This window comes from Lactuca virosa, chromosome 5, assembly GCF_052849685.1.
Source record: "Lactuca virosa cultivar CGN04683 chromosome 5, Lactuca_virosa_CGN04683_v6, whole genome shotgun sequence".
Taxonomy (NCBI): Eukaryota; Viridiplantae; Streptophyta; class Magnoliopsida; order Asterales; family Asteraceae; genus Lactuca; species Lactuca virosa.
In genome coordinates this window covers 377,297,395-377,311,106 of record NC_136430.1, presented here as the reverse complement: position 1 = coordinate 377,311,106, position 13,712 = coordinate 377,297,395, and the positions used below count along the sequence as shown (strand labels likewise).

The following is a 13,712-nucleotide window of genomic DNA, read 5'->3' as shown; positions in this document are numbered from 1 at the left end:
AGTTTTTCTTTTATACGTAAAAAAAAAAAAGTTAATATTAACATTGTTTGTTTATTGGTTTTCTATAAAGGTTGAAGTAGTAATATGCGATAAAACGTTAAAAAAAGGAAAATTAGCTACGGAAGATTACGAATTGCTCCGTTTTGATACTTGATTTTTATTGTTTACTAATGATTTTTTTTGTTCACGAATGGTTTTTATTATTTACAAAAGGTTTTTGTTGTTTATAAAATTATAAATGATTTTTGTTTAACATTGTGTACATTTAGCTCTAAAATTTATACATTTTTTAGTTTTAACCGGTCTTGGTCCTCATTTACCCAAAACTCGTACTACATCCTCCTATACTTCGGTCCGGTCTTCGGTCCTAGAACCGCTCCTTGGAAAAATCTGGTATCCTTTGGTTCCATCCAGGCTCGAGACCTACCCGGAAGTGAGTTTACTCGTACTAAATTTGTTTGGATTTCTGTATAAGTTTAACAAAAATAGTTGAGAGAAGGAAGTTCAACTAGCCAGGCTTGTAATAACATGTGTTATATCGTTCTTAACTGGAGATATAAATAATAAATTCTTAGAAATTTTATTTTATAAGCTAATTAAAAAGTTATTATATAGAGTCTAGAAAATTACGTCCAATCTTCCAAAACATGATAACATGTGCTATGTGTTTATAGTGTTATCCAATGAGAAATTTTATTTGTAAGTTGATCTAAGAAAATGAATATTAGAAAATTTCATCCACTGTTCCAAAACATGTCATTATCTTCTTGAATTTATGAGGGGCCTAAAGTGTATATCATACAAAAAGTGAAGGGGACATGGATTAAGTAGGTCCAAGCAACACATACATGTCTCAAATTTACACTATACAAATGGCAACACCTCCATGAGCCTTTCGACACCTCTCTCTCAGTCTCCTTTCTCCCTCACCACCTCTAACCACCGGCAACCATCCTTCTTATACCAACAATCACACCCACCCATAACAAAATAGAAATCCATCATTTTGCTCCAAAACACACACACACACACTGTTTCTGTGTATACTCATGGAAGGAGGTAAAGAAACCATACAGGTTGAAATGGACACCGGCGACGGTGGTGGTGGTCAAGATTTCTTGAAAATCAAAGAAGAACCCATGGTGGGTTTTGGTGGAGATTTTTCAGAAGGTAAACTGAAAATCAAAGAGGAGCCCATGTCGGTTTATGATGATCAAGATGATTTTCTTGGTGGTGGGTGTCTGTCGAAATCTCCGGTGTGGGTCGCGAAGCCGATTGAAGGGCTGAGAGACGGCGGACCACCGCCGTTTCTGAAGAAGACATTTGAAATGGTGGATGACCCAAGAACAGATTCGATCATATCATGGAGTGATTCCAAAAAAAGCTTCATTCTTTGGGATCCTCATAAGTTCTCCACCGATCTTTTGCCACGAAGATTCAAACACAATAATTTCTCTAGCTTTGTTCGTCAACTCAACACTTATGTAAGTAATCCTTGTTCCTTCTTCATCTTGTTCCTCTTTTTTGCATTTTTCGACACTTGGTGCCAATAAGTTTGACCTTTGGTCAGCTTAAAAACAACAAAACAAAACATATTGAAGGGTTTAGTGTTTAAACCTCAATTTTCGAAATTTATGAAGTTAACTTTGCAATCTTGACTCTGGATGTTGCTTGAATTGAAGTCAAACTCGACATATTTTGACTTGATTATTGCTCAAATGTTATAGAGGTTCAAGAAAATCGACCCAGACAGATGGGAGTTTGCAAACGAGTTATTCCAAAAGGGTAAGAAGCATTTGTTGAGAGACATCAAAAGGAGGACAAATCAGACACAAATCATACAAAAACAAGCCGAACTCGAACCCCAAACGAATTCAACAATCGAATCCGAGCTCAAAATTTTGAGAAAAGATAGAACAGCACTCAGACAAGAAATCTTGAAGATGAAACAGCAACAAGAGACCACCGAGAAGCATTTACAGATGGTCCAAGAACGTATGCAAAGAATGGAGTTCAAGCAACAACAGTTGTTAGTTTTCATGTCGAAAGCCTTCAGAAATCCGATTTTTGTTCAGCTTTTGCAGCATCCCGTGCAAAAACAAGAACTGGGTAGTGTTGAAATGTGCAAAAAACGAAAGCTTGAGAACATGTTAAGCTCCGAAGAACTCGACCGAGTTCAAGAAGTATGGAATATGATTGAACCTGACATGCACACTGTGTTGTCTTCTGATGAATCAGCGACGTTTCAAGATCAAAAGACTAGTGATCAGAAGTCTGGAATGAATTGTACAGATTCTGAGAACTTCATATTGTGGGAGAAACTAATGGAGGATGAATTGATATTTGGAGATGAATCAGGTAAGGAACAATCGGAAACTTATCTCCAAGAATGGGAAGAATTGATCCCGAAATCTGATCCGTTGGTATAACATTTATGAGCTGATTCTTTTTGACATACTGGCGATCAATCTCACAGCATGTTCGGGAAGCAATGGTAGGGGTAGATGAAGAAACAAATGGGTACATATTTTTTGGGTTCTTTTTTTTTTTTGGTTGTGTTTTAGGATCTTGTAGAAATAATAAAGTGTTATAAAGGAGTTTTGATGTGTAGTTTACTTGTTCTTTGTCGAAATGATGCAGAACGAAAGGAAGTATGCAATTGTAAAGGCACGTTGTAATGGAGGTTTTGTTTGTGGCATGAGCCTTTTTCAAGCTAAAATTTCTTTTCAAACCAAAAAGTTCTTCAAGAATTAAAAAAAGCCTAATCAAAGTTCTTCAAGAATGAAAAAAAAAAAAAAGGGGGTGAGCTTTTTCTGGGAAAAAGCTTAAGCTATTGGATATTGGATGGACTTTTTTAAAATAAAATAAAAGTAATCTATCTATACAAATGAAATTAAAATAATCAAACTGAAAAAAGCTTTTTTATTGTTCTTTTATTGTGGGAAATTAAAAGACTTTTTATTATTTTTTATTGTTGGTATGTAATGAGTTTTTTTTATTAAAAATTTCTTTATTATGGATGCTTTAAAGATTAATGGGTGTGGCACCACATATCATTTATTCAAGTATTTATGGTTTGTCACCATGTCATTTTTTTTTCCATATTTTTATTTTATTACTTAAGAAATGATTATTTCTCCAAGTCATTCTCCTTTTTTTTTTACTTAAGAAATGATCATCTCTCCTCGTCCATTAAACATAGGGAAATTGAGTAATTTAACCATTATAAACGTGCTTGTAAACGAAAATAATCACTTCAATTTTATTTTATTTTTTGTAAAAATGACCACATTCTCCAGAATATCGTATTTTGGAGCGCGTAATTTCGTTCTAGGCTTGGGATCCGGAATACGATATTGCAGAGTATTTATGATGTTCTGGAGTTGGTGCTGGTTGGTGAGATTTTGGTCCGGAATCTGACACCCCGTACGTTCCGGACTGATAAAGTGTATTCCGAACTACAGTCTGGAATGGTCGTACATTCCAGAGTGATGTTCCCAAGAGGTATAATTAGGGTATTTGTATGGTTTTATTCCATATATGCAATATATTTGTGTGTTTGATACTTTCCATATACGTTTCGGAATGAGTATGTATAACGGATTTTTTCGAGTGCCAGTTTCTAGTGGAGGGTAATGGCAGCGTATCGACGAATGTATGCAGTATCTTACTCCGGACTACACATGCTTTGTTGTAGATATAAGCAATGATATCAACTTCGTTGGGTTAGTTACGTTGGTTGCTTCCAAGTCCATGTTACTGTAGCACTCGGTTCCTGGTATGTAATTCATTTTGTTGTATCTTGCATTTTGGCCATGGACTCGACGAGTTGAGGTCCAACTCGTCGAGTCGGAGCGTATTGGACACAGAAGTTTAATGACCTACTCAACGAGTCCGCGTCCGGACTCGGCGAGTAGGCGCTGTCCGGACAAAAACCCTAGATGAGGGTTTGCACCCTATTTAAACCACTTATTCAGCCTCCCTTTCATCCCCAATGCTTCCAGAACTCCCCATAAGCAAACCCTAGCCGTTTTTTAGAAGAGCTAAAGCATTTTTGGTGGATCTTGCTAGTTGTGACCATAAGGAGGAAGGGAAAGGCTTGAGGAACCAAGTGAAGACCAGGGGAAACCGAGTTTGTGCATCTTCCACGGTTCATTGGAGGTATAAAGCTGTAACCTTGCTCTTTCATTTGATAGATACCTTTTTGGGGAGATTTAGGGCTTTTATAAGCCATTTTTGGTAACCAACCATGATTGCAAGCATGGTTGGGGGTTGAGGCTTCAGAATCAAGTCTTTAAGGGAGTCACAAGGCAGTTAGGGGTTGCTTTTGCACCCATCTAAGGTCCCATGCATCATAAGAGCTTATTTTATGTCCTTTTGAGCTCAAAGTCCCATGCATGCACGTAAAGTTTGTAACTTTACGTGCTAGAACGATTGAAGGAGCTTAGATCTATCATTTGGACAAGTGTTGTACATCAGAAATCGAGGATTTAGGGTGTGGACGTATCGACTCGGCGAGTCCGTTCTTGGGACTCGACGAGTCCAAGGCTTTGAAGTCCCATATCTGTTGAGGGTCAAAGAACTCAGTTGGGTGTTAGAAGGGTTGTAGCAGGACAGAAAGAGTGACCCAACGCATTGGACTTAGTTTTAGACCTGGAGTTCATGGGACTCGACGAGTGCTAGAACAGACTCGGCGAGTCCAAGGCAATCTTCTTATGTTTGAAGATGAACTCGACGAGTTGTTCATACAACTCGGCGAGTCAAGGTCATGACTTGTTCATCCGTTGAAGGTGAACTCGACGAGTTGTTCATACGACTCGGCGAGTCGGATGAAGGTTCATTGATGTTCGTAAAGAAGGGGAACTCGTCGAGTCGTTGCCAAACTCTACGAGTCAAGTCGTGGATAAGGACGAGTAAAGGGAAGGGACTCGACGAGTGGACGGCCCAACTCGGCGAGTCGGGTCAACTGGAAGTTGACTTTGACTTGGACTTGGTTGGGGTAAAATAGTCATTTTACCCTAAGAATAGATATCAGTTTCTGACTGAGTGTTTTGTGGGGATTGTAGTCGGAGGATTTCCGGAGCAGCAGCAGACAGAGGTTTCCCGCACAGATTATCAGCAGCTACTCGTACGAGGTGAGTTACCTTCCAGTAGGGGTGGGTCTAAGGCCACAATGCCGACCCACCAAAGAGGGGTATTTAGGAGATGATTGTCTTTGTGATAATTATCTTGGTCTGGTTACATGCCTTGGTCACGAGTTTTATCTGTATGATATGTTACGTGTATAATAAGGATTAGTTTCCCTGACAGCGGTCCTTAGGACCGAAGGGTAGGTCAGTACCCGGATATGCCTGACTGTATGTTTATATCTTGTTGTTGTATGCTAGTGGTAGGGGGTGGAATAGTCCCCAGTTACCGGTTGAAAGATACCGATGACAGTTACCGGTTGAAAGATACCGATGATGATTACCGGTTGAAAGATACCGACGATGATTACCGGTTATAAGATACCGATGATATTGTATGGTATGTGGTATGATGGGGGAACTCACTAAGCTTTGTGCTTACGGTTTCGGTTTTGGTTTCAGGTACCTCTTCGTCTAAGGGGAAGGATCCGGCGGCGTAGCATCTCATCACACACACACATGATTCCGCATCTGGCTTTCTGGGATTGTACTCTGATTTTCCTTATTTTGATGTCATGGTTTGGGACATAACAATATGATTTTGTAATGTGTTGCTTTATTGACAATGTTATGATAAAATGTTTTAAAAATTATTAATTTAAAAATGAAATTTTCGGGCTCGAATTTTGGGATGTTACAAGTTACACACTAATCAAATTCGTCTACTTTTCCAATATTGTTGATCAAATATAGTTATGCAGATTCCTGACGATAGTGATGTTAGATATTTTATTAGTTTTGTTGGTATTATGGCTCCCAACATAGTACAACTGTTTGTTGTTAATAATGTTATGGAAAGTGGTACTAATTGATTTCTCGGGGGAAATCGTTCTGCAAAATGGTTCTTCCGGTGCTGGAAGTAACCAAATTTGTAATTTATTACCTATGACAACCAACCATGTTCCTTCTTACAATGACCCTATTGATGGGGGTGATTATAGGTGTAAAGGTAAGGTTGTTGTTCATGTTGACCTTCTTGTTGATGTTGATGAATCTGCGAATGATGAGGCAAAACTAATGATGTTGGTTGATGATGGTAATATAATTCCACATGGAGAGCCAGCTGAACATTTTCAGAGTTACACTGAATTTGATGGGGATGATCATGCAGGTGGAGAGGAGGAAACTGATCCCTTACAACCCCGAAAAGCACAAGAGGAAAAGTTTCCTTTTTATTTTATTGATTCTAAAGAAACACAATCCAAACATTAGGGTATGCCTGAATCTTTACCATTGCCCGAATTAGCTCAACAAAAACGTAAAGGGGCCACAACATACAACTATACTTCCTATATGAAGTTATACCAACTCTTCAAAAGCAAAAAATCACATAAGCTTAATTTAGGATTGAAAAGTGTTAGTGAAGGGTTCCAATATAAAGTGAAAAAAATCTAGAAAAAAACAGGTATGGAGTTGTTTGCTACATGGATAATTGTGACTGGCAGATACGGTCAACAAAACATAATACTACAAATACATTTCAAGTGGTTAAACTATCGGAGAAACACACTTGCTCAACCACACAGCTACATCCCCATCACCGACAAGCCAACAAAAAGTTATTGGGTCACTTCTTGAAGGGCATATTAGCTGATAGTACGGTAATATATTGTGGAGGAAATAAATACAACAAACTTTAAATGATTGTCTTTGTGTACATATTTCATACTGGCAAGCATGGAATGCTAAAATGTATGCTCTAAATCTATTGAAATGCATCAATATCATCACAATAACACTTCCATCAAACTATGATGATGATCAGTTATAGTTTCTATTTATCCTTAAGGTATAACCTCAAGATATTATACCAGTTATAGAAATTATAACCATCAAATGTTACTGTCTTTTGAAACTCAACAAGAGAGAGGTTTTGCAGGGGGTGGGGGTAAGAGTATTAAAAGTTATATACATAATTTAACAAAATTTTATTTAGTATTTTGAATATTTAGTCTTTAAAATTAATACATTTTAGTGTTTCTTAAAACATTAATTTGCCAAAGTCTATGATGCAAGTAACGAAACAAGTAAGTGGTTAGACGACCTTTATCCCATAAACTTAATCAAACTCGATAGGTAGCGATTACCAATTGCATACAATATACAATATGTAACTTCATTTTATACTTAAGACTTGGAGTTTTGGATGAGTTCTAAAATCACAATTTTAAATCTCCTTTTAACAATCAAAATCTTATGAATTCATGAGTTTTGTAGAATAAACTCATTTTATTTTATAAACTCAATTTTATGCATCTTATGATAAAAATCATATTTTGATAAACGAAAACTTTGGTGATGATACTTATGTTTTAAATCTCATTTGGCATGCATAAAACATAATATCAACATGTTGGGTTCTGTTTAAAACACTAATATCGTATATTAAGTTTTGACACAAAAATAATCACTAGTTTTATTATTTGCCGTTATAACGCTATAAATCGATTTTAGTATTTTTAATAAAAACTCCTTATTTATTATAAAGAGATGAAGTTTATATAATGTTAAAAAATCTTTTAAACTATTTCAAATATTTTAAAGTTGATTATTTATAAGTTTTATAATAAATCTATTTTCAACAAAAAATCGATTTTAAACCGGTAAACAATAAAAACGTTTTTATAAATATCCATTATAAACATCTTATTTTATATTTTAAAGATTTTTTACTCAAACTCTAAATAATATTATCTTATGTTAAAATGTTTTTTGACATAAAAACTCATTTTGATACAGAAAACATAACATATAATAACATAAAAATAAATATCACATGCATGCATTATAATGTGTATAAACCAAGTCATGTCTAATAATAATTTTTGTGAGTCATCACAAAAGTTATTAAGTCATTCCTAAAGGACGTAAGAGACTCTTCAAAAGGTTTTCAAGCTCCTACTTGTCAAGTCAACTCTTGCTTGGAAATGGCCATCAAATCTTCATGTTGTAAAGGTTGTTGCACTTTCCATTAATACTATAATTAAGCCCAAAACCAAAAGTAGAAGCTCATGGTTAGGATTATGGTCTCAAATGGTTAAGTGATCTCCAAGGTGGTCATTCTTCATCTTGTTACATTTAAAAATAAATACAACTAGTCTAACTAATTTATTACAACCAATCAACAAATGAAAAAAAATACATATTTATCGATTACATCTTATGAATAAATAAATAACAACCAAACACACATAAAGGTCCAAATGGCTTGTTTATACACAACAATATATCAAATATTATAACAAACAACTCTTTGTTTTTTTAAGGCAACTTTTATATAACCAACATGCATGAAAAATGGTTATATATAAAAATAAACAATTTTAACCAAGAAATTGCCAAAGAAGACAAATATGAATTTTTCTTAACCAAAAGAAATTCATGCTTGTTTTCCAAAAACAAAGATTATCAAACATAAAAACTCATTCTAACATATAAAAGATGGATCTGATACCACTGATGGGTTTTGATACAAAATATAAGTTAGTTTTTCATAAAAAACGGTCAACGGAAGCGTTAAAAATAACAAGTTTATTTTTAGTTTATAACAAAACCAAACCATCAAGGATCCATTTATAGAGGTTAGAACGAAGTAAAAACAACCAAAGAGTGTTTTAGAATGACATTCTTTGAAGCATTTGAACCCACTTAGTTTTGGGCTGTTGATGAAAATAACAAAAATGAAGAATAGAATTTCTCTATGTGTATCCACCATCAAGAGTAAGGCACTTGGAATGCTAGTTCCTTCTTATATTCTTGAGTGTCTTAAGCCTTTAAGTACTTAACGCAAATAAGCACTAAAGGAAACAACTCAAGAGGGCTTCAAATTCACCAAACTTGCTTCAAAAGAGATAGAGGTGTGGGAAGAGAGGTAATTTCGTTCATAAGAGAGAAAAGAAGAAAAACTAGTCAAAAACTCATGCAAAAGCCTTCCTTTTATACTCCCATGCAAGACATACTTTTATATTATAATAACATAAAGTATTGATGGCCTTTTAGAAGCATGGGGGACATAAGAAGAAAGTTGGCAATCAACCTCTCTTCTTATAATAATAATTTTGGCCATGCCTCTTAAAGAAGGAGAATTTTTTAATTTTTATAAACTCAAAGTTTATAAAATATAAACTTTGTCTTTAGGTAAAAGACAAAAGGATTCAACTAGTCCAAAAGGTTGTGTGTGACTTATTAATTCATATAATATGAAATAATAACTAGTTATACTCTCTTATAATTATTATTTTCACAAAACAATAATTATTCCCTAATTAAATACAACAAATGATATTATTTATTAATAATCATATTAATAATAAACATATAAAATGTGCCAACTTGATAAAAGTGTGACCCTATATGATCATATATTAGTAGCAATATCACTCCATAATGATTCTTGGACATATAGATTCAACAGGGTACACCTTGTACTTATTATATGGCGGTATTCAAGAAACTGAGATATCAACATTGTTGTACATAGGTCTCATCATACTTCATAAAGCAAACATATCGATTAACATATGTAGAGGTTGTGTTTTCTATGCCAGTTCCAGTTGAATACGTAAAACCGAATGAAGTCATGGTTATATTGCCACCATTGATGGAAAAACGACAAGTCAGAAGACCTAAAAACCATAACCGTATCCCATCCCAAGGTGAATGTCCAATTCAGAAAAGACATTACCAAAGGATCGGTCGCACAAGCAAAAATTATGACGCTTCATTTCCCGCGGAGTCAACAAAAAGTGAATTTTCAAGTAGCACTATGTCAAGTGCCAAAAGCAACGTTAAGTCTAAGAGTAGACCTAAAGTTTATACTAGTAAAAAAAAGTAGCTAACAGTACGATATTGTTGATCTAAAAAACCCGTAGTGATGTTTGTACGAAATCATAATATTCTACAAAATGTTGTTCGGAAGGATAAACTTGTTTTTGCTACATCTTCAAAAGGAAATTGTTTTAAAACATAGAAAAAGAAAACCATAAATCAAACATTAGGTTAATCTGCAACATCTATCCACTGGACACTCTCAATCCACTACAAAGCAGTACACTCTTGCGCAATAGGCTGCAACAACTCGTTGGGGGGGGGGACGCTGCATAAAAACAATATATAAAGGTTAATCTTAAGTTATTTAGGTCATATAAACTTATAAATTATATGGTGGACTAAGATACATACATTAGTAACATCGAGAATACAATGACAATCAGGTGCCTGCAAATGCCTCATCCTAGGGTATGCAACTACCCTAAGGATTACACTCGGTATAGGGGAACCAACTATACTACTGTTGGGAAATGTCTCCATGATCAAAATATACATAATTAAGATGTCAAACAACTTACCGAATTAACAAAGTTACAATACTTGTTGCTTAAAAACTCTTATTAAACATAGTGTACATACCTTAAATGCATAGACAAATCCTTGTAGAGTATATGTGTGTCTACTGCCGACTCTTGGCGCATTGGGGTTCAAATGGTCCTCAATCTTATCAAACATAGTACACATCTTTTGTTAGTGAAATCCCATATGAATCTGTCCCATGAGTACCTATGTCAAAAAATTACACTTAATAAGTACATGTATTATTTTGATATAATGTGTGTAAAAAAACAATATACCTATTAAACTCGTCTAAATTATAGAAGGGTGTCATACGTGAATTAGTAAATGGTCGTCGAGGGTATTTCCCAAAAAATCCTTACTCTAGCATATACAACAGGGAGACTCTTACCACATCTTCATTACTTAATTGATGAATTAAGTTATTGAACACGTGCATAAGGTCAGCCATACTCATGGAACATGAAAGTGACACAAATGGAAACACACGTTCTCTGAATTATGCAAAACCACAACTGGATGGAAATAATCCCCGAACCACAAGCCGGTGACCAAGCCATTTTGCTTTCCTGTCAAAGCAAACCTGATAGTCTCCAACAGGAAATAGAAGCTCTTGTAGGTAAACCGGATCAAAAGTAGTAAATTTCTTGCACATAATATAGTGGCATAGTAAAGGGTGACATTCGACACCCATCGGCATGTTCACATAATCACCAAAATATGATTTCTTAAACATGACCCCACAAATTGGTCGGTTTTGTAAATGCGCCACGATTTCGTGCCCAAGTTCGGGCCTGCAAGTAGTAGTAACAACTGCTTCATATGTTCTATCATGCTATAATCAAAAGAATAATTAATTAGGCATTTTTGTATGTATGTTCTGGCATGAAAGTCCGGACCATAAATTTTGGACTAAAGTTCTGGAACCGGTTAATTCCGGAGAGTTCTAAGTATTCCGAACATGATTTTCGGATTCCGGACATGTTCCGGAGTAGTGAAAATGACGTTTTTTATAACCATTTTTGATATAGTATAACTGTGTAAGTACATGTAATCCTATTGTTGTTGGGTTTTGAGCATTCTAACACTCCTAAGTGTACATGCAACCCTAAATACCTTGGATCTATGTTTTCTCTATTATACATGCAAATATGATTATCCAAGGTATTATCCTAACTAGCATACCAAAACATTGATACTAGGATAATAAAATAGATAGAATACATACCTTGTTGTTGTTGCTTGACTCCATGAAGCTTGAGAGCCTAGTGCCCTAAGTGTGACACCTCAAATGGTTCACACAACATCATGAACTCTTGGAATAACCATGAGAAGAAGACATACATGTTCAAATCGGCTAGCCCTCAAAATATGTATCACTAGTGCCAATTTCTTGAACTAAAAGGGTTCTTATATAGTGTGGCTATTAGGGTTACACCATGTAACTCATGACTTTACCCATTCCTTATGCTCCATGGGTTTTAACCTCCATGGAGTATCCATGGATCACCACATGGGTTAAACCCAACATAAAGGAATCTTGGATCATAAGCCCACATATATAAGAATGAATGATTTACACAATCAATCCCCATATATTTAATTAGTCTCTTTTTGATCACTAAATTAAGTCCAAATTAATTCTTGATCAATACTAATTAAATAACATGATTTCATATTAATATATTAGAACTTATAATATATTAATATGTCACAAAATGTCTTTTCCTCATAAACGGTCTATCCAAATGTTCCGATGCCATGCAACCCAAATGGACCATGCCGAGTCGGGTCAAGTACATACCAATTATAGTTATAGACTTAGACACTAATCCAACAGTCTCCCACTTGGATAAGTCTAAAACTATTATTGCGTATGACTTCAGGAACCAACTGGCAATCGTAGCTCTCAAAAGCCGCTGTCGAACTCTGACCTTGTAGATGAACTCTAACCTTTGTCAATGACTTGTCCATTAGATATGGGATCATATATTCCTCCATTCTAGATATCATATGGACTGAGACATGGATTATAATCATTCTCTCTGTCCATTTGTTTTTTCCCGATTTCCGATTTATGACGATTGACTAATTGGACAAATCAAATCAGTCCAGGCCCGGCCGAGCACTTACATTTGTCATCACCAAATCATCGAGGGGCCCACAGATATCGATTTTATCCCGAAGGTAAAAGGAATGGATAAACTTCGACTCATATGGCTTGTTCTACTACTTGTTGAATCATACACAAAGGTACGTTTTATAACACCGAGTTACCGAATGCGTTTTCGTGCAATCAATGTACAACCAACTCATAGTAACAACTCATATCTCTAGGTTTGAAGAATATAAGATATTATCGTCTCATGATCACTCGTGATAAAATCCATGAAGTGATTCCAATGAGCGCGGGTTGAATCCAATACTCAGAACTTATGAGCACTCATGAGTGTTGTAGCCCCTTGTCCAACATCTTAGACCTCTATAAGCCAACCCATGACAGTCTTGATTCATATCTACTTCCAACATATGACCGACTGTGGATAGTTTGAATAACTTAGTCAATCAGGAAGAACGACCTAGTTATTCTGGAAGTCAAAACATGCAAAATGAAACACAATAATAATAGAATCTAATATGGTATCAAAACCTATGAACATAAATAAAACACCTTTTATTTATCACCATATGATTACACATTATTCATTGTATACTGTTTCAGCTATCAACTTTATTCTTGAATTTAAAACAATAGTTGTCCCATGCTCCAAGCATGTACACTATGTTTTCTAAACACTAGTCATGCCATACACCAAGTATGCATACTATGTTTGTCTATGATCTTCACTTTGTGAATTAGATCAATTGAACATAACTCCAATGATCCTCTTTCACAGTCCCAAATCCTTACTGCAAATGCAAGAATTCCAAATTCATGCCATTTACTGAAATCTGTTAGATTCTAAACTTATATGCATTGATCCTCCTGTAATGATTATGCACAGAGTCAGAAAGACTTGACAACAACCATTACAGAGCATTCCAAAGGAGATCAGCTCCTTGGAAATACCCTTCTTGCATTAAGTTTCCTAATCTTACACAGATTGAATAATTTCCAACTTTGAAACATTTCCATATTCCATTTTGACTATCACTTCTGAACAAGAGTTGCCTCCT

At 35.3% G+C, this 13,712-nt stretch overlaps 1 protein-coding gene across 1 annotated transcript; it reads left to right on the top strand.

Annotated features, from left to right (window-relative positions):
* Positions 1 to 850: 850 nt before the first annotated feature.
* On the top strand, positions 851 to 2,698 carry LOC145111227 (heat stress transcription factor A-7a-like). Its single transcript, XM_079047521.1, has 2 exons — positions 851 to 1,484; positions 1,728 to 2,698. Exons 1-2 carry the CDS (start codon positions 1,050 to 1,052, stop codon positions 2,427 to 2,429), a joined length of 1,137 nt encoding a protein of 378 aa, XP_078903647.1. The 5' UTR covers positions 851 to 1,049; the 3' UTR covers positions 2,430 to 2,698.
* Positions 2,699 to 13,712: the final 11,014 nt, after the last annotated feature.